The sequence below is a fragment of the Myodes glareolus genome, chromosome 21 (assembly GCF_982192425.1).
Source record: "Myodes glareolus chromosome 21, mMyoGla1.1, whole genome shotgun sequence".
In the NCBI taxonomy this organism is placed as follows: domain Eukaryota; kingdom Metazoa; phylum Chordata; class Mammalia; order Rodentia; family Cricetidae; genus Myodes; species Myodes glareolus.
In genome coordinates this window covers 21,083,979-21,104,032 of record NC_142046.1, presented here as the reverse complement: position 1 = coordinate 21,104,032, position 20,054 = coordinate 21,083,979, and the positions used below count along the sequence as shown (strand labels likewise).

At 48.5% G+C, this 20,054-nt stretch overlaps 3 protein-coding genes across 9 annotated transcripts in view; 1 reads left to right on the top strand and 2 right to left on the bottom strand.

Moving 5' to 3' along the window:
* Ehmt1 (euchromatic histone lysine methyltransferase 1) overlaps positions 1-3,858 on the bottom strand; it is a 146,470-nt gene extending 142,612 nt beyond the window's left edge. For 4 of the 5 annotated variants that reach the window (XM_085681217.2, XM_085681223.2, XM_085681219.2 and 1 more), the window contains exon 1: positions 3,799-3,854. In XM_085681217.2, the coding sequence (XP_085537343.2) occupies positions 3,799-3,819 (21 nt within the window). In that variant the 5' untranslated portion in view covers positions 3,820-3,854. Of the gene's footprint in view, positions 1-3,798 lie in introns of all 5 variants that reach the window. The other variant, XM_085681218.2, reaches the window with a different exon arrangement.
* Positions 3,859-8,069: 4,211 nt separating this feature from the next.
* LOC125394859 (small ribosomal subunit protein uS5) lies at positions 8,070-8,803 on the top strand. Its single transcript, XM_085681224.2, has one exon. It carries the CDS (start codon positions 8,087-8,089, stop codon positions 8,750-8,752), a length of 666 nt encoding a protein of 221 aa, XP_085537350.1. The 5' UTR covers positions 8,070-8,086; the 3' UTR covers positions 8,753-8,803.
* Positions 8,804-11,539: 2,736 nt separating this feature from the next.
* Positions 11,540-20,054, bottom strand: Arrdc1 (arrestin domain containing 1). Of its 3 annotated transcripts, none has more exons than XM_048426061.3 (8): positions 19,883-20,054; positions 14,341-14,451; positions 13,291-13,341; positions 13,042-13,196; positions 12,715-12,897; positions 12,448-12,624; positions 11,931-12,369; positions 11,540-11,851 (listed from the first exon to the last, which is right to left on the bottom strand). In XM_048426061.3, exons 1-8 carry the CDS (start codon positions 19,998-20,000, stop codon positions 11,787-11,789), a joined length of 1,299 nt encoding a protein of 432 aa, XP_048282018.1. In that variant the 5' UTR covers positions 20,001-20,054; the 3' UTR covers positions 11,540-11,786. The 3 variants fall into 3 exon arrangements, with proteins under 3 accessions (XP_048282018.1, XP_048282019.1, XP_085537351.1); XM_048426062.3 differs by having other exon boundaries at positions 12,448-12,621; XM_085681225.2 differs by having other exon boundaries at positions 11,931-12,624.

Sequence of the window (20,054 nt, the reverse complement as noted above, 5' to 3'; positions counted from 1 at the left end):
GTGTAAAGTATAGTAAAGTACATCTACATTTTTAAACAAAGAAAAGATTCACACCACTGACCCTTTTTTTTCTTGAGACTGAGTTCCCTGAAACCTACACTTGTCTTGAACTTGCTACATTGCTGAGGATGACCTAAAACTTCCATCTTCCTGTCTCTACCTACCTAGTGCTGAGATTGCAGGCCTGCACTACCACACCCAGTGTAACCTAGCCTAGCACTCTATCAATTCATCTACATCCTCAGCCACATCGTCATTTACTCAAGTAGCTACTAGAAAATACATTCTACCCCAAGGAAGAGAGAGCTCTCGAGAGCAAGGAAGGCCAAACTCCAAAGACAATGCTGGACAGCAGTTTCAGAAAATGTCCATTCTAACTAGCAGGTAACCAGAGTGTGAAAGAATTAAATTTCTCATCTTTGTTACTGGAAGCACACAGATAATCCCTAAAGCTGGTGAGAAAAAACAACAGCAGCAGCAGCATATATTCAGAAACATGAAGTAAACACTAAAGAATTAAAAGTTGCTGCTGCTCTGAGGAAGACTAAAGAGTTTCCAATAAAGTCTCTTAGCCCTGACTCTTTAAACTATATATATATGTGTGTATATATATATATATATTACACATATATATATACTATTATAAATAAAAATAAAAAATGTTTTGAAGATTGGTGTGGTTTTTTGGTGGTGGTAGTTTTTTTGTTTTGTTTTGTTTTTCAAGACAGGGTCTTTCTGTGTAGCACTGGCTGTCCTCGAACTCCCTCTATAGACCAAGGCTAGTCTTGAACTCAGAAATGTGCCTACCTCCCCAGTGCCAGGATTAAAGGTGTGCCCCACCACACCTGGCTGTTTTGATTTTTTGAGACAAAGCCTAACACTGTACCCAAGGCTAACCTAATTTATGATCTTTCTGCCCAGACTCCACATGCCAAAAATCACAGGCATGAACATCCATACCCTATTAAAATGTAAGATTAGGGAAGAGGGGAAGAGAAACAAACCTAAGCATGGTAATACACACCTGTGACCCAAGAAGGATCAGAAGTTCAAGGCCAACATTAGGGGCATAGAAAGTCAGAGGTCAGCCAGAAATACATGATAAAGAGACCCTGTCTCAAACAAAAAAAGGGGGGGGGTAAAGATAAAGGTGGGCATGATGGCTTATATACTAACACTCAGGCAAAAAGTAGATATTGGGACTGGACTGAAGAGATGATTCTACAGTTAGAGCACTTGTTGCTGTTTGAGAAGACCAGGAGGGTACAACTCCCATCATCTACCTGATGGCTCACACCACCCTAACTCCAATTCTAGGGGCTCCACTGCCTCCACTGGCACCAGACATGCAAACATAAGCGCAAGTAAAAGATCCATACACAAAAAAATTATACATAAAGGCAAACATTCATACACATAAAATTCAATAATTTTATTAAGAAGATACATGTTAGTCACTCCACTAAGTACAGATTTTGTTTTGGAGGGCGCTTCAGCTGCAATGTAACATTTTTGCTAAGATAAAAGCGGACGTATCACACTCTGATCCTGTGACCAGGACATACATTCAAACCCAAGAAGTGGAGGAACCCACATCAATCTACAAAATGGAGAATAGGGGATATATTAATAAACCTCTCCGCTACCTCAGTAATACACAAACACACTTAGAGAAGTGTCAGCTCTGACGGGTTAATCATCTCACATTTAGTGAACCCTAACTAGTAAATATTTCAAGATTCGGTGAGGATAAGCTCAGGCCTACCCAGTTCCACAGGACCAACAGTACTCTACTACAGACAAGGGTCCCTCATCCTGTCATGTACCTCCATGATAAACACTTAAAATCACAAGTCCAAAAACAGGTGTTAACACATGTGTATGGAGCATGGCCTCTGTAGTCACACATCTGTATCTTCGAGTATAGCACAAACCTCTGTAATGCTGGAGCTATGTGCCTGTTGCCTCACCTGCAAAAAAGATACCAGAGAAGCTACTTGATAAAGCTACTGTCATGTTTATATGCTACATTATGTACCTAAGTCCTACAGTAAGGCTGGGATCAGGTACAGGCTCAACAAACACACATCCTACGTAAGCTGCCTGCGAAATCAAAGATACTGGAGACCACTGACACTTCCATCTTTGAGGGGAGGGAGTCTCTATGCAGCCCAAGCTGGCTTTGAACATGCAATCCTCCTTCCTCGGTCTCCCAAGCGGTGCTAGGATAACAACCACGCACTACCACAGTCCGCTTTCTCCATCAATTCGTAACACCAATTATGTTCCTGACATTGAAAGACGGCCAGGCTGCGGGGCTGGAGAGATGGCTCAGCAGTTAGGAGAACTGGTCCTGAGTTCAATTCCCAGCAACCACATACTGGCTCCCAACAATCTATAATGGAATCTAATGCCCAGTTCTGTCATGCTGGCATACATGCAAAAAGAGCACTCATTTACACAAATAAAGAAATAAATATTTTAAAAGAAAGGAAGAAAAATGGCCAGGCCTATAATTGACCAGGCAAAGCTACTTGCCCCTACCAAATCTTATTTTCCTCATCTGCTAAATAGGAAATAACAGTACCCGCTGCACAGGTACTGAATGAGGTAACTTCTCTGAAAAGCTTAAACAATGCCTGGAACAACACATCAAGTGCTCGATAAATGACGAGAATCACGATTTATTGCCGTCTTTACAAGCCTGGAAATGACTTAGGATTATCTCTTTGACACCTGTGTTCCTGGTGCCCAAGTCAGTTCTTGAACATTGTTGAAGTACTCAACAAATTCTCCTCGCATCAGATATGAAAACTCGCCGTTCACTTCTAGGACTACCCCTCAAAAAGGCAAGAGAAAAGAAAAGAAATTCAACGGCCACACACTCTGTGGGGTAGAACATACTGCTGAGCCTATGCACCACACATGTGTCAGCTTCTCACTACATTTTTACTTTCTGAGGTCTGCAAGTCCCAAAAGCTAACTGTTCCCGCAGCTGATTTCGGAAGAAAACTGCTAGCTTACACTCTGTTCCAAAATCCGCCCCGTACTTCGGCCCTGCGAGCACAACACTAGTGCATTCTGCGGACCCCGACTCCTCGCCGGCCTTTCTCAGCTCGGGAAAGACAGCGGTCCCTCTCGCCGGGGCACTGCGTTTACGCCGCAAAACAACCAGGAAGCAAACTATCCCGCAGAAAGCAGAGGCAAGGCCAGCACGCGAACAAAAGAACGCTAACTCGCCGTCCCCAGCCGCTTTAATGCCATCGGTGAAGAAATAAACTTGGGTCCGCAGGCATTCCTCTGTCGAGCGTGCTCGCCCGTGGTCACCCCGCTGCAGCGGCTTTGTGCGCGGGAGACGAGCAGGACCGGCCAACTTTTCCTTAAAGATGGTGCCACGCTCTCACGGCGAGTGAAAGGTCACGGCGCGGGGCAGCAGGCGCAGGCCGGCCTCATCTCCGCCGCGCGCAAGTTGGCCCGCTCGACTTTGCCTTTTGTCTCCGCCACCCCCGCTCCGACCCGCCCGCAGTCAGGCTCGCGGCCGCGGGATGCGGGGCCGCGGCCTCTTACCGCCCGCCGCGCTGCTGCCGCCGCCACCGCTGCTCGGGCCCGCCGCGCACAAAGCGCGCCGGCGGAGCGCGGGCCGGACGCTGGGGCCTCGGCGCCGCCTGGCCCGAGACGGCGGGGGCGCGCGGCCCCACCCAGCTAGCAGCACGCTCGGGTTCCTGCCCTCTCGCCGCGGCTGTTGCCATCATGACCACGGCCCGCACCCCAGCGCCGAACGCCGACCCCGCGCCTCACCTCAGCATCCGCGGCGGCCATGGCCCGGGCCCGCAGCGTGGCCCCGCCCCTCCCGCGCGCCATCGCCCCGCCCGCGCCTCGCGGCCTAGGGCCGGGGCGGGGCTGGACGAACACTCTTGCGCCTGCGTGAGTATCCGCGGCTGCGCACCCGGAGCCGGCCGTGCGGCGCCTGCGTCTGGCAGAGTAGCCAGGTGGCGCCTGCGCGCTGAAATTCAACCTGGGCTCTTGGTGCTGGGACTGCTTCATCAGAAGGTTTCCGTTTCCCGTTTCCTTGTGTTCGCTCCGTTTCATATACCTGCGGTCCAAAATTATTACTTGGGAAGTTCCAGAAAGAACCTAGTCCTAGTTTTCAAGTTAGGCGCCAGTCTTGAGTTAGCAGAAAAAAATCCGCGTTTCTGTTTGGTTCTGCAAAAGTGTCGATCACCCTTTTGTCCCGCGTATCTACGCCACGCGCGACTGGTTTGTTGATTGTCACTAGCCAGGTTGGTTTCCATACTGACTTTTAACTTGTGTCCCGACAATCCTTATCCTATTTAATAGTGGTGCCGGGCGGTGAAGGCACACGCCTTTAATCCCAGCACGCAGGAGGCGGAGGCAGGGGCAGGCGGATCTCTGATTTCAAGGCCATCCTGGTCTACAAGACCTAGTTCCAGGACAGGCTCTAAAGCTACAAAGAATCCCTTTCTCGGAAAAAAAAAAAAAAATAGTGGCTCCTACGTGCAAGGATAGTGATGTGACCTTTCCAAAATGCTAGAGAAGCGTAAAGTGCTTCCTTTAAGTGAAAAGACAGATTTCAGTACGTCTTAACGCTAAGGAAGCCAAGGGAAGAACAACACTAAGAACACACTTTCCCGTGAAATTGTAAAAAAAAAAAAGCTGTGCTAGTTCTGCTATCGAACTTCACACTGCAAAAATTACAGCCACATGACATAAATGCTAAAAATGGAAAAGGAATTAAATCTGTGGATAGAGAATATGAGGGGTGGGTGTGGTGTGCGTGCATGCTTTAATCTTAGCACTATGGAGGCAGAGGCTGGCAGATCTGAGTTCGAGGCCAGCCTAGTCTACAAAGTTAGTTTCAGGAAAACCAGAGCTGTTACACAGAAAAACCCTGTCCAAAAAAAAAGCCAAAATATATGTATTTATATATGAAATACACGTATAATGTGTTCCAGTAATGAGCACACATTATGCTTATGTCAGAAAAAGAACTGAGGCTATATGAAGACTTCTGAAAGGGGGTACCTAAAAAAAGGGAAAGCACAAAGCCATTTTATTGAAAGTGAGAGATAGCTATACTGATTCAGAGATGGGTCTGGACTAAGGGAGGAAGTAAATACTCTATGCATATTATTATATTTTAATATTACATGTATTAATATATATTAATATATATTATATTAATACATGTATATATATATATATATGTAGAGAGAGAGAGAGAAAGAGAGAGAGAATGTATTTGTAATGGAGAGGTTGCTTCTACATTTGAAGCTGCTGTCACATGTCGAGCAGACTTGAAAAACAGGTATTAAGGTGAAAGGCCGGAGAACTGAAGTCATCTGAGTAAGATGAAGAAGAAATTGAAGCAGGGCAAAAATGGATAAATAAGTAAAAGTTGCTGAAATGGGGGGGCTGGAGAGATGGCTCAGTGGATTAAAAGCACTGACTGCTCTTCCAGAGGATCTGGGTTCAATTCCCAGCACCCACATGGCAGCTCGCAACTGTCTGTAGTTCCAGTTCCAGGGGACCCGACACACATGGCAAAACACCAATGCACATAAAATAAAAAAGAAAGAAAGAATAAAAAATTTTAAAAAAGAAGACTTCTTTAAAAAAATTTGCTGAAATGTTTCAAACTATAAAGATATTAAGACTACATTATGGCAAATGTTCCTAAAATGGAACACAGTAGTACCCGTCCCCAGCACAGTCAAACACGGTGGGTAGCATACATTCTAATCCCAGCACTAGAACCCTGATCTACATAGAAAGATCCTGAAAGGAAGACAAATGGTACAAGACTTCACATGCTAGGCAAGCATTCGATTATTGAACTACAACCCCAATGCTTTTAATTTTTTTCTTTCTGTGAGACAGGATCTGAGTGAGTTGCCCAGACTGGCCTTGAGTCTAATCAGTCCTTGAACCTGCTCTCCTCTCTCAGCCTTTCTTGTACCTAGCATTACAGGCCTCACCATTAGAAGCTGATTTTAAATTTGTATTTATTTGGGGGTTTTGTTTTGTATTTATTTGATTGATTGATTTTTTTTTAAGATTTATTTATTTAGCACGTATGCCTGCAAGCCAGAAAAAAGCACCAGACCTCATTACAGATGGTTGTGAGTCACCATGTAGTTGATGGGAATTGAACTCAGGACTCTCAACCACTGAGTCCTTATTTGGTTTTTCAGGGTTTCTCTCTGTCCTGGAACTTTCTCTGTAAACCAGGCTGACCTCAAACTCACAGAGGATTTTTCTTTAATTATTTTATTCTTTTTTAAGATTCATTTTTATGCGTGTTTGTGTTTTACTTACATTTATGTTTGGGTGAGAGTGCCAGGTGCCCTGGAACTAGAGTTACGGACAGTTGAGTGCTGGGAATTGAACCCAGACCCTCTGGGAGCAGAGAGCAGCAGCCAGTGCTCTTAACCAGTGAGCCATCTCTCCAGCCTCCAATGTGTAGCTCAAACTGGTCTCAAACTCCTGCCTCTGCCCCCTTCAGCAAATCCTACTGGCAAACACCACACAACTGACTTGTTTTATTCTTAAAGCAGAGTTTTACTACATAGCATGGTTGGCCTCAAACTTTCAGTGTTCCTCCTGCCTCTGCTTCCTGAAGAGTGGGATTACAGGTATGCCCCACCACACCCAGCCTCGATAAATTTTCTCATAAAAAAAAGTTCACCTGTACAGTAATGAAAAGATTCTCTGCTACAACACTTTGTGGACTTAAAAGGTAAAGACAGAGGGTGCCAATTCCTTTTTTTTTTCTTTTGAGACAAAGTTTTTCTGTGGCTTTGGAGCCTGCCCTGGAACTAGATCTTGTAGACCAGGCTGGTCTCGAATTCACAGAGATCCGCCTGCCTCTGCCTCCCGAGTGCTGGGATTAAAGGTGTGCACCACCACTACCTGGCGAGGATACCAATTAAAATGTTTTGTTGTTGTTGTTGTTGTTTTTATTTCAAAAGTTTCCCCTCTGGGGTATGGGGTGGGTATACTGCAATTGAGAATCTGTAGTCGGCCAGGAACTTGGGAGGCACTTTAATCCCAGCATTTGGGAGGCAGAGGCAGGTGGATCTGTGCATTCAAGGCCAGCCTGGTCTACAAGAACTAGTTCCAGGACACCTAGGATGGTTACAGAGAAACCCTATCTCAATAAAATAAAAAAATTTAAAAGAAAAAGAATCTGTAGTCATTTACATCACCTGTTACCAACGTCAAATCTTACACATTGTGGCTCAGCAACTGATTGTCCTGCCATGTTGCCAATCAGCAGGTAGCCTGTGTTGTAAGGCCTACACCATTCATCTCTCTTCACCTCTTCACACTCACTGTATCATCTCAAATCACCATGGAAAGGGGTGAGCACAAAACAGGGAAATTATTTGAAGTGAGATGACATTCCTGTAATTTTGTTACAATAGTCTCATTGACCTACTGTGTTATTAGTGTTACTAAACTCTTTTTTTTTTGCTGTTTATAAACTTTATCATATATATGAATAAAAATAAAATCTATACAGAATACTATGTTATGTGCAGTTTGAGGCACCCACAGGGGGTCTTAGAACACGCTCTTTGTATATAAGGATATGCTACTGTATCTTCTTGTTCTGAATTAAGTCTCTGGTAGGCTGGTCAGAGGAGGGAGCATGCCTTGTGTGAAGAATGCAGAGCTTTGAGTCTACTCGTCGGCTTTTGTTTTTCAAGAAAGGGTTTTTCTGTGTAGCCTTGACTGTCCCAGAATTCACCTGTAGAACAGGGCCTCATAAACTCACAGAGCTCTGCCTTCTTCTGCCTCCCGAATGCTGGGATTAAAAGCGTACGCCGCTTCTTCTTCTTCTGGAAAACACCAGAAGATAGATGACGCCGGTGCAGCGGGAGGGCCCGGAGGACCCGGGGGCCTAGGATTAGGAGGCTGTGGCGGCTTCCGCTGAGGATTCGGTAGCGGTCTCAGGGACCGCGGCCGTGGTCGTGGTCGAGGCCGAGGCCGCGGGGCTCGCGGAGGTAAAGCTGAAGACAAAGAGTGGATTCCCTTCACCAAGCTGGGCCGCCTGGTTAAGGACATGAAAATCAAGTCCCTAGAGGAGATCTACCTGTTCTCCCTGCCCATTAATGAGTCCGAGATCATTGACTTTTTCCTGGGAGCATCCTTAAAGGATGAGGTTCTGAAGATCATGCCCATGCAGAAGCAGACTAGGGCAGGCCAGCGGACCAGGTTCAAGGCTTTCGTCGCTATTGGGGACTACAATGGTCATGTAGGTCTCGGTGTTAAGTGCTCCAAGGAGGTAGCCACTGCCATCCGAGGGGCCATCATCTTGGCCAAGCTTTCCATTGTCCCTGTGCGGAGAGGCTACTGGGGGAACAAGATTGGCAAGCCCCACACTGTGCCTTGCAAAGTGACAGGCTGCTGTGGTTCTGTGCTGATGCATCTCATTCCTGCCCCCAGAGGCACTGGCATAGTCTCCGCTCCTGTGCCCAAGAAGCTACTGATGATGGCTGGCATTGATGACTGCTACACATCAGCCAGGGGCTGCACTGCCACCCTAGGCAACTTTGCCAAGGCCACCTTTGATGCCATCTCTAAGACCTACAGCTACCTGACCCCTGACCTCTGGAAAGAGACTGTGTTCACCAAGTCTCCTTATCAGGAATTCACTGACCATCTTGTGAAAACCCACACCAGAGTCTCTGTTCAGAGGACCCAGGCTCCAGCTGTGGCCACCACATAAGGGTTTTTATACAAGAAAAATAAAAGTGAATCACGTCTGTTAAAAAAAAAAAAAAAGCGTGCGCCACCATCACCAGCAAAGGCTGAGTCTTAACCTCCAATCACAGACACATTTTTATTTTCCTAAAAAGCAGACACACTGAGTTGTATCCTGGGAGATGCCTCAGTAAGGGGTCTAGGGAGGAGTTGCTCAGCTGATGAGGTGCGCCTGGCAAAAGATGGCGCTTTATTTTGAGGAAAGAACTGGATGGAAAGTATCTCCAGTTAGGAGGGAGGAATGTCCTAGGCGGGAGAAGGGAGTCTAGTTAGTGGCATGTCCCTGCTTTGTGGGAATGTTATGCTTCAAAAAGGCTTGAGAGGCTACACAGAGGAGACTGCCATGTTGGGAGGATGATCCAACTGGAGGGAAGTAATTTCCTGAGTTGGAGGTCTGCTCCCACAAGAGGGGGCTAATCCCAACATGGAGGAATGGCCCAGCTGCCAAACCCACCCCCATCAATGAGGACACAAATGGATGCTCTGGTTAGAAGGGTATGTCTGGCTGGGACCTGTGCACCAATAAGAAAAGTCACATTGATTGTGGGTGTTCCCCTGAGGAGAGATGCTCACCCGTTAGCATGGTGTGTCCTGCCAGGCACAGCTTCCTGTGTACAGGCAAGGCCTTTCCTGCAGCCCAAGTAACCTCCTAGACTGAAAACCTAGTGCCACATGAGTTATCCTGGGCCACCTGATCTCTATAAACAATTGTCTTTCCCATCTCTGAGACATCAAAAAAGAAGCACAAATGAGATCTCCTTGACAAAAATTAAGTAAGTCTAAGTTTTTGACAACCAGACCCAGGAAAATGGCTCTGCTAAGATGGCCAGCCACTGGGTTCATACACATACGGAGGAGGAAATGGACTGAGTACCAAGGATTCTTTAGGAGAGCTGAACTGTTAAGCTATTTATGATGGACTGGCGAACTGAGCCCTTCTGAAGGTCATGGGAAACACGCATGCACAGCCCTCTGTAACCATGGCCCAAACAGAGCCAACTTCCCCCAACCAGCCTCTCCAGCTCACCTTTTCCCCAGACCTTTTGTTTCAGATATCTGCATAGCTTGTTTCTTTCCTAGCCTTTGTGCCTTAAATATCACTGCCTAAGGAAAGCCTTCCCTGTCTCCTCACTTCTCATCTGTCATTCTGGATGTATTTTTCTCTACAGCCCCCCACATGCTCTTTCTTATTTTAGGTTTTTTTTTTCTTTAGACAGAGTCTCATCACATAGTCCAAGTTGGCCTCAAACTCACAGAATTTTTTCTCCCTCTGCCTCCAAGTGCTGTAATTAAAGGTGTGCGCCACCCTGCTAGGCTCCCTCTACTCTTATATGATATATCCTACATGACCACTGTTCTGTGTGTAGTAGCGCTCACAATACCCTCTGGCATACACAGAATACAAAAAAAAAAAAAAAAAAATTAAGTGAAGAGGTTGAACCATAGGGAGTAAACCTTTTCCCAGACAAAGAAGATGTGGCTGACCTGCTAGTAATCTACGGGCCCTTCCACACCCATTTTGCCGTCAGCCCTAGCACAGTACAACTTAACAACCACCGACTAAAGCAGGTGAGGTGTGTGCACACTCGCATCAGTTCTGAGAGACAAATCTGCTTCCCATTCCCCTTTTCAAAGTGAGTGAATCAAAGAAAGGGAGCTGCATGTATATAGCCAACCTGAGACAAGGTGGGATTCAGTCTTAAGCTTCCCTTTCAACCGTAGGCTGCACTGCTTCCAGCGGTGCTTAGAAACCTGTGGCCTACTTCCTGCCTTTCTCTAAGACCCACCTGTCCCACGGCATCAAATGTTAGCCAGGCATGTGACTATCCAGTGAAAGACCATGCTGGAAGGAGGAGATAATGAAGTGTTCCAAAAGATACCACCCAGTTCTAGCCTTTGGACAGTGGGGTGCAGACCGAGCTGGTTAGGTGACGTGAAATCAGACAGCCTCCCAGGGCTCAGGTGTAAAGCACATTTTGGGAATATTGGCGTGCACTGCCAGTATTCTGCTCTTTTGTACACCTTGTTTCTTAAAAGTCTGTCAACTTATTGCTTACACAGGCAAGGTGGCCACCACACCTAGCAAAGCAGCTCTCCCCCACCGGAAAATTGGAACTTAGCCAACTCCACTTCCAGTGCAAACACTGCATGTAAAGAACAATAGGCCAGGGCCTGACACCAGAGATGTCATAGACTGTAGAGACTGTAGAGTGCCTCTGAAATGCTGCTCCATAGGACCCCGTCTTTCAATTTGGCTCTAGGGACCTAATTCATAGTTTCAAGGTCTTTTGTGTGCAACAATGATCAGAGCTGACCGTGACCTCATGCCCAAGAGTACAGGGTTCCTCTGCAAGTAGGTTCCTGCAAGTCCTTTTTCCCCATGAATATTTTTGGTGGCCAGGCATCCAAACATGCCACCTAGAACAACGGTTTGGAATGCAAGTCAGAGTATGTCCCAAAGAACACCAGGAACATCCTTAATCAGACAAAGGAAAAATTAAAAATAAAAATCTAAAAAAGAAAGAGGGAAGTGGCCAGCACACATTCATCCAGGTCACATTCTCTGGGACTATAGAGGAGCCCAGAGGATTAAGGTAGCCAAGGGAGAAGCTCTCAGGTGGCCTCCTGCAAGGTGTGGTGTGTCTTTCGTAGGTGGGGTCAAAGGAGGAGCTTATTATGGGATTGTGTTCTTCAGGGGTGGAGTCTGCACAGTGGGGGCCACTTTGAGAGTAGGTTTTGGTCGCAAAAGCTCTACAAATAAAGCGCTTTATTTATAGTCTCTCCAGGCCCCATATCCCTGCCGCCCTACCCCAACCTCAAGAGGACTGATTAATTCCAGAGGAGCCAGGAAGAGGCTGGTTCACAAGGGGTCATTCCGACGGCTGCAGGTCCTGAGTAGCTGGGCCAAGTAGAGAGCAAAGGCACGAGGCCCTGGGCATCCCATCCCAGGGCAAAGGCCAGGCCCACCGGAGAGGTGGCATAGGGTTGGCTCACCAGGGTCAGCTCCCTGGGATCAGGCCAGAGTCTGTACTGGCACAGCTCTGCTCATAGGACGGTGGAGCCTCTGTGGGGAGAAAGCAGGATTGACAAGGGGGTCAAGGCACCCTCACTTCCTCCCCCTCGTCCCTGTCATTTCCACTCACCATAGGGGTAGCCCCATGAACTGTACTCTGGGGGGAGGATCAAGGCGCTGGTGGTGGGTACTGGGCCCCCGGAGCCTTCTGCAAAGTAGGGGACAGTGGCACCTATAGAGACGCACAAGGGAGGGTGCAGAGAATGTCTAGCAGGGCTTCCAGCCTGAACACAGGGATCGATGGTGGTGACAGACATGGAACCCAACGCAGTTGACAGTGGCTGCTGCTGAGAATGGCTCTTGGTGGAGAGGGAAACTGGGTCTGAGAACTGGGGGCCACTAGCCACTGCCTCAGCCTCTTCCTGGGGTGGCGCAGAGGGCACCACTGGGGATAAGGCTCCTGGAGATGACCCTGTGCCCGGACAGGGACTCAGTGGGGTTTGGTTCACAGCAATATTGCCAACAAAGAGTGGGAGAGTCACGGTGGCTTCAGGTGCCTTCATAGAGACCTGGAAAGAAGGCGGGTATTGAGGAGTCAGGCCACGGTCACCTAACCTTAGGCCACCCAGCCCTGGGCAACACCAAACCTGCAGGTAGTAGTCGATGTGGATAAGGCTGCAGCCAGGCAGGGCTGACTGGGGCAGGGCAGGCACTAGGATCTGTTCTTGCCACTGAGCGCGCCTCCAGGCCTTGACACCTGTACCTTCCACCTCTGCAATGGTTCGCACATCATAGATCCAGCGCTTGGCCTTATAGGATACCTTCTAAGGAAAGACCAGACTGTGGGCTTAGGCAGGCCAGCAACCCACCCCTTCTGTCCTATGAGAAATGGTCAGGAGTCAGGGGCCTCTGACCTGTAGCAAGCTGGCCACCACAGGGCTAGTGTCCTTGCCTGACTGGTTCTCAATGTCAGCCTGCAGCCGAAGCACCTGTCCCACCACGTAGCCACGCAGGTCAGTACTAGCTGTGAGAACCACACTGCCCGTCTTCACCAGCTTATAGGAGAACTTCTTGGTAGTGGAGGCCACGTTGGGTTGCTTAAAGGGAAAATGGGGCAGAGTTTACGAAGTGAGCACAGAGTGCATTCCTGTGGCATGTGGACAGAGCCTCAGCCTGCAGAGCCTGGTTGCCTGGCCCGAGCAGTTTGAAGGTAACCAAAGAAGTCTCCGTTCCATCCTCACCTCGATATCTGGGATGCTATTCAGGTTCAAGGGGCTCAGGATGTAGAATACGAGGCCACATTTGTGATCCTTGGAAAAACGTGGAGTGTCGATGGAGGCCCTCACCTGGTGCACAATCTTCCCAAAGGGTCCCTCAAAAGATGTGGGTGCTGTGGCTATGGAGAGAACAGGGATTGGCTGGTACCCAGCACCTCCCACCTGTAGGTCCCACCATTTCAAGGCTGCTGCCTCCACAAGCTTGCCACTCACCAGGAAGCAGGAACTGAAAGGGGAAGCTGTGCTCTCCAGCCGGCAGACTTCCTACAGAGACAAGGAGGTGGGAGCAAACAAGAGAGCCCTAGTGGCCACAGTGCCAGGCCAGAAGTAGGCACCACAGCCCACCAGTCCACACTACCTGTCTCCAGCACTAAGCAGCATGACCACACCAGGAGCTAAAGGCTACATATAAGGGCTTGGTTTCAGTGAGAGTGTGTGGCTGGAAATGTGGTTGGTAGACTGTTTGCCTAGCTTCCTCAAAGCTCTGGTTCAATTCCAAGGACTATATAAACCAGATAGGGTAGCACACTCCTGGGAGACAGAAGCAGGAGAATCAGAAATTTAAGGGTATCCTCAGATAAATAACATAGCAAGTTCAAGTCCAGCTTGGGCTACATGAAACCCTGTCACAAAAACGAATAAAAACAAACTTTAAAAATAAAATTAAAGGGCTGGAGAGAGGGCTCATCAGTTAAGAGCATTGCCTGCTCTTCCAAAGGTTCTAAATTCAATTCCCATCAACCACATGGTAGCTCACAACCATCTGTAATGAGGTCTGGTGCCCTCTTCTGGCCTGCAGGCATACACAGACAGAATATTGTATACATAATAAATAAAAAAATATTTTAAAAAATCTTTTAAAAAAATAAATAAGGGGCTGGAGAGATGGCTCAGCGGTTAAGAGCATTGCCTGCTCTTCCAAAGGTCCTGAGTTCAATTCCCAGCAACCACATGGTGGCTCACAACCATCTGTAATGAGGTCTGGTGCCCTCTTCTGGCCTGCAGGCATACATGTAAACAGAATATTGTATACATAATAAATAAATAAATATTAATAAATAAATAAATAAATTAAATTAAAAGCAGGAAGGTGGTTGAGGGTAGGGATGACAGCCATACCAAGGGTCAGAGCCTACCCAACCCAGTACCAAAGGGTAGGATAGAGTGAGAATCTAAGAGACAGTTGTTGGGAGGGGAAAGGATAAAGTGACCCCACTCCAGCCCATGGCTGCCCCTGTGATCATGGCTGGCTCCCACACTCACCCTTGTCAGCCAGTGACAGGGAGCTGTTGAAGTAGCTCTCCTCCACCACCCATGCCCCATCGTTGGCCTTGTTGGAGACCCCACAGGAACCCACGCAGGTCACCCGGATAGCTGTAAGGAGAAGGGTGACATAAACGAAGCCAGTTGATGGCCTAGGCTCCTCCCAGTCCCCAGCACAGGAATTCCTGTAGGGCTGGAAGTATCCATAGGTCAAGTAGCCCCACCCGCACAGGTACCTGGAAAGGCCCAGGTGCAAGCAGCCTATCCTCTTCCCAAGAATATCTCCTGGCCATCCCTAATTGTAGCGTTCTCTCCAGTAACCAGGCTGGCAAAGAAACTGATAGGCAGTATTTTATCTGTCCTACTGACACAGTGGGAGGCCAATAATCTCCTAGATAACCCCGGGCTACCCCCAAATTGTTTACTTCAGCCAGACCTATAAAAACCCAGGAGCCCTTTTTTATGATGCAAATCAGTTAGGCCAATGCCCGCTCAGTCTCAAGAAAGTTAATGCCAGCCTTCTCCCTGCAGGAATGCAGTCAAACCTGTCTGAGCCAGTCAGCAATCTAGAACTGGAAGGCGAGCCCTGACTTACTTCCTGAGTAGCAGTGCCCAGGAGGCTGACTTTCTACACCTTGGGGTAGCTGGTCCTCCCCCACCAGTGGAAGTACCCAGAACAGGAACTACTAAGACAGAGTTCAAATTCCTCCTCCATCTAATAGACATGTCCTGGGCCCACTGTGATCAGGTAGCCATAGGTGAATGAGTTGGCATAGCTGAAACTGGTCACAAGGGTCCAGGCACACAAGGCGTAACACCCTTCTCCCTGTAGGGTTGGGTCAAGGTTTCAGCCCTTTTCCCAGACAGGGTCACTGGAGGGTAGGATTATTCAGACTCTTTTATCTTTGTGACAAAGCCACCAAGCAGGAGGAACAAAGATATCCAAGTACCTAGAAGTTGACCACACCTGCCTCCTGTCTCCCTACATCACTGTCCAAGCATCCTGCTGGTTAGCCACTGAGAACTTTGCTTCCTCCTTCGAACCTCTGGCTCATCCTCAACCCATGAGTGCACTCCCTCAACTGATGGCGGCCAACTCCTGTTCCCACTCTTTTTTATTTTTTTATTCTTTTTTTTTGTTTGTTTGTTTTTCAAAACAGGGTTTCTTTGTATGATCCTGGAACTAGCTCTGTAGGCCAGGCTGGCCTCAAACTCACAGACAGCTGCTGTGATATTTTGTGTTCTGACAAATAAAGCTTGCCTGGAGATCAGAGGGCAGAGCTAGTCACTAGTTAACCATAGAAGCAGGGCAGTGGTGGCACATGCTTTTAATCCCAGCACTTGGGAGGTGGAGACAGGAAGTGATAAGGTGGGTGTAAACGGAATCTCAGCCCCTTTTGCGAAGCAGGACCTAAACAGGTAGGAAGCAACTGGCAGCTGCTTCCGGTTCTCTGCTCTTCCAGGTTTTTACCCCAATATCTGACTCCTGGTTTTTATTAACTAAGATTAACACTTCAGAGATCTACCTGTCTCTGCCTCGCAAGTGCTAGTATTAAAGGTATGCACCACCTCTGCCAGGCTCTGGCCCCACTCCTTTTTTTTTTTTTTTAAAGATTTTTGTATTATGTATACAGTGTTCTGCCTGTATGCATCCCTGCATGCCAGAAGAGGGCACCAGATCTCATTATGGATGGTTGTGAGCCACCATGTGGTGGCTGGGAACTAAACTCAGGACCTCCCTAAGGTGCTCCTAACCACTGAGCCATCTCTAGAGCCCCCCCTTCCCACTCTTGAGGTGATCCTGCATTCCTGCTGTACCATTCTCTGCTCCTTGGAAGTGACCATGATTGTCCCTCACCCTCTATGTCAGCCCAGCCTTATCACTCTAACCTCCAACCACCAACCACCGCACCCTGGAAACTGAACACCAGTGGCATCTATAGACCAGCAAACAGTTGAGATGACAAGGGTAAGAGGAGGCTCAAAAGTCTGCTGGAGGACACAAGATGCTTCACAATGGGTACATTTCCCTAAGGGTGATTGGCTCCACATCAGATACAGAAAGAAGTACGGAGGTCTCAGCTTAGTCCAGACGCTACCATAGTGCTATCAGGATGCCCACAGTGAACGGCACAGAGCTATTCAAATTCTTCGTCCTCAGTGTATGAACAATAACAAATTGGTTGCTTTAGCTGTTCAATTTAGGGGTAGTTTTGCTTTTGTAGGTCTTTTTCTGGTTTGTTGAGACAGGGTTCCTCTGTATAACAGGCTGGCCTCACAGAAATCCGCCTGCCTCTGCTGGAATGAAAGGCGTGCGCCATGTGTTTTGTTATTTGGATGGCCGTTTTGTAGCAGTAGATAACTTGAACCGATACCCCAGTCATACGAAAAATCAGGGAAAACCCAGGTGACTTACATGTTTACTCATCAGAATGACAACTGTTAAGTAATTTGACCCATGCTGGGGCGGGGATGCAGAAGTAAACACTCCTTCTACTATTTACCAAAGGCTGACAAACTTCTTTCGTTTGCAACTATACTTGCCAGGGCACCCATCAACTCTCAAGTCCTACACTAGCTCATCAAGAGTCTCTCATAGCACCGCTTATAACAGCAACCAAGCACCCGACTGGACTTCCTACACTTCAGGCAAAGGACCACCAGGTTCCAGAAAAGCAAGCAGCATCTGGGAGTGGGGGGCGGGGGGATCAGACTCTGATCTTCCCAAGGTCAGGCATCTTCCCACACACACACACACAACAGGGCTCTTGAGAGGACAGTGTGAACCGGCTCCTGTGCGTTCACTCTCTCATTAGAAATAATTGAAGGTTTAATCGCAGCACTCGGGAGGCAGAGGCAAGCGGATCTCTCTGTGAGTTCGAGGCCAGCCTGGTCTATAAGAGCTAGTTCCAGGACAGGCTCCAAAGCTACAGAGAAACCCATGGGGGGGGGGGGGAGGCTTGTAAACAATATGCCTGCTGCTTCCCCAACAAAACACCTGAGGTTACTCCTTTGTCTCGGTAGGGTCACAATCAAGGTGAAAAAACTCCCCAGAAAATTCTTCAAAGATTCCAGGTTCACAAGCCAAGGACAGTGCCAGCAGCCAGGTATGTACCTTCTCAAATCATTGAGCAGGGAAAACCACATACTGCAGTTCTGCTTGAGAAACAAGGGAGGTCTGAACATACAGGAGGGGGGCGGTCCCTGCTGCAGGGGCTGGAACCAGCCTCTTTCTTTGACAGTCTCCATATGCCTGGGATGGTAAGACTAAGCAGGTTGGGGGCAAGCACCTGATAAAGACCCTGAGTTCCTTTATTTCCTGGCTTTTAGTGTTCCTGCTGCTTTCTTGTCCTATCTGTCCACTCTCAGGCAAAGGTATCTTCTCTGGGAGGTAACCATGGTCCTCTCACCAGCTCCTCCTACCCTGCAGCACAGCCAGGAAACCAGGGCAAGTGTGTTCTAGCAAGTCCTCCACTACAGAGCATCAGGTGACAGCCTGCAGAACAGTATATACTTCAAGGTGTCATCCAAACATAAAAAGCACTTCCTAATAATGTTCAGAACTATAACAAAAGGCAGGCACCAAACTGAATAGGGACTACCAAATTGGGGTGTTCACCATTGGAAACAGGAAGCTGATCTATCTTGTTTTTTCTTTCCTTTTAAAGAAAAAAAAAAAACAACAGGGTTTCTTTGTGTAACCTTGGTTGTCCTGGGACTAGCTCTGTAGATCAAGCTGGCCTCTGCCTCCTGAGTGCTGGGCTTAAAGGTGTGGTGTATGCCACCACCGCCCAGCGTAAGCTTTGTTTTTTTAAAGAAAATCATGGTGTGTGTTAATGTTCCTCAGAGACTTCTGGAACTTTCTACCTACCTGTCCAGTAACTTCCTTTCAGGCACCATAACTAAGGCAGAGGCAGAGGTAGGCGGATGTCTGAGTTCGAGGTCAGCCTGGTCTACAGAGTGAATTCCAGGACAGTCTTCAAAGCTACAGAGAAACCCTGTCCCCCCCAAAAAAAACCAAATACAAAAAAAAAATCCATCTTCTAGGCCCAGTCCGTGATCGTGGGCACCATCGGCTAGAGCTCTTGTGGCCTCCGTAAGGTCAGCTGTCCATCTACTCGCTCCTTACCCGATACAAGGAGGCCATGAGTAGCTCATTCCGACTGTTGTAGTTGGCAGTAGCCTGTTCACCCCAAGCTCAGCCAGGAGAGAAAGACAGAAAAGAAAACCTGAGTGGCTAGTTCTCAATCGAACCTCTCTTCTCTCTGTTGTTGTCTTCCCCAAGGCCACAAAGTGTGGCCTGCACCACACCCCGGCAGTCAACCTGGAGTTTTCTTTACAACTTCTCATACCTTTCTTGGGTCCAGGAGGGGCTAACCTATCACAACTGTAGCCTTTACAAAAGCAACATCTGCTCAGACCACAAACTCTAAATAGGGATACAGCAAAGGAAAGCAATGTGACCATGACCAGGAGCCTCAACAAGACCAGGGCCTGACAGACACTACAACCCAGCTCCCCTCTAGACCTAGATAATAACACCAGGTCCAGGTCCAACTGGTTTCAACTGGGCCTAGGATGGCTAAGGAGAATAGTTATCCATCCTCAGCAGACACCAGGAGTGTCTGGGCAACTGTGGTTTTAATCGAGCAGTCAGGTAGTTCTCAGGGGAGGCAAAAACAAAAGAATACCAAACAGGGACATTCATACAGTTTTTGCGCTCAGTGCCAGCAGCTAAGCAGAAGAGGCTACAACAGTGCCCACCTGACCCTAAGAACTCAGTCATATAATCGCACACAGATCCCTTTTTGTGGATCCAGCACAGAGGAGGCTGCACCTGAGAGCACTGTTAATGGCAAAAGAGTAATCTGATTCCCAGCCCTAGAGTCTCAGACATATGTATCAGCAGAGGGCTCACTCAGCTCAGCTCAGTTTCAAAGCCTTAGGACAGGAGCAAGGGGATTGCCAGGCCGAACAAGCCCCCTTGCCAGCAACCACAAGCTTTAAGGAAGTCTTAAGCCTTAAACTGAAAGCAAAAAAGGTACCCTGTGAATCCTGCTGGGGACCTGCACACTTGGGCCAGGACTGTCTTTGAAGAGGAAGGTCCTTCATAGGAGCCCGGAGGCGAGGAAAATAGAAGACCCAGCGCACACAAGGTTGCAGGTGGGGGCCCAGCAGGTGCAGAGTGCAGCGGACCTTGGACACCTGAACAAGGGAAGACTGGAGGCCTGCATACTTCTACCTTCAGGGTCGCCTGGGCATGTGAACAAGCGTTTAGGCCCTCACACAGACTCTGGCCTCCCCTAGGCTGAGAGCACAGGATGGGACAGATGCGGAAGGACTGGGCCACCCAGCTGCCTGCCCCGCCCTGGCCTCCCGGCACAGCCGGACTCTGGCGCCCGCGGTTCCGTCGTAACCCAGGGTTCCCTGGATACTGAGAACCCAGTCTCCGAGCCCACTGACCACGAGGTTTTGGAGAGCCCCGCCCCCACCGCAGGTAAGAACGCATCTACCCACTCCCCCGGGGCGACCCCGCGCCCACCTCGGAAGGGCAGTGGCGCTCCCAGGCGCACGCGCACGACCCCAGCCAGCGGTTCCCCAGGACTGTAGACGACGCGGCCCTGCCTCAGGCAAATCTCGAAGAGCTGTACCCTCCCCATACCGCGGTGTCCCGCGCCGCGGTCCGACGCCTGCTTGGGCAGAGGCTTCGAGGC

Excerpts from the sequence above, each read along its gene's own strand:
- LOC125394859 (XM_085681224.2), top strand. The coding sequence starts at position 8,087 with ATGAAAATCAAGTCCCTAGAGGAGATCTACCTGTTCTCCCTGCCCATT.
- Arrdc1 (XM_085681225.2), bottom strand. The coding sequence starts at position 20,000 with ATGGGGAGGGTACAGCTCTTCGAGATTTGCCTGAGGCAGGGCCGCGTC. Across the intron at positions 13,342-14,340 it reads CCTGTCACTGGCTGACAAGG|GAAGTCTGCCGGCTGGAGAG; the intron begins GTGAGTGTGGGA and ends TTGTCTCTGTAG. Across the intron at positions 12,898-13,041 it reads ATAGCATCCCAGATATCGAG|CAACCCAACGTGGCCTCCAC; the intron begins GTGAGGATGGAA and ends TTTCCCTTTAAG.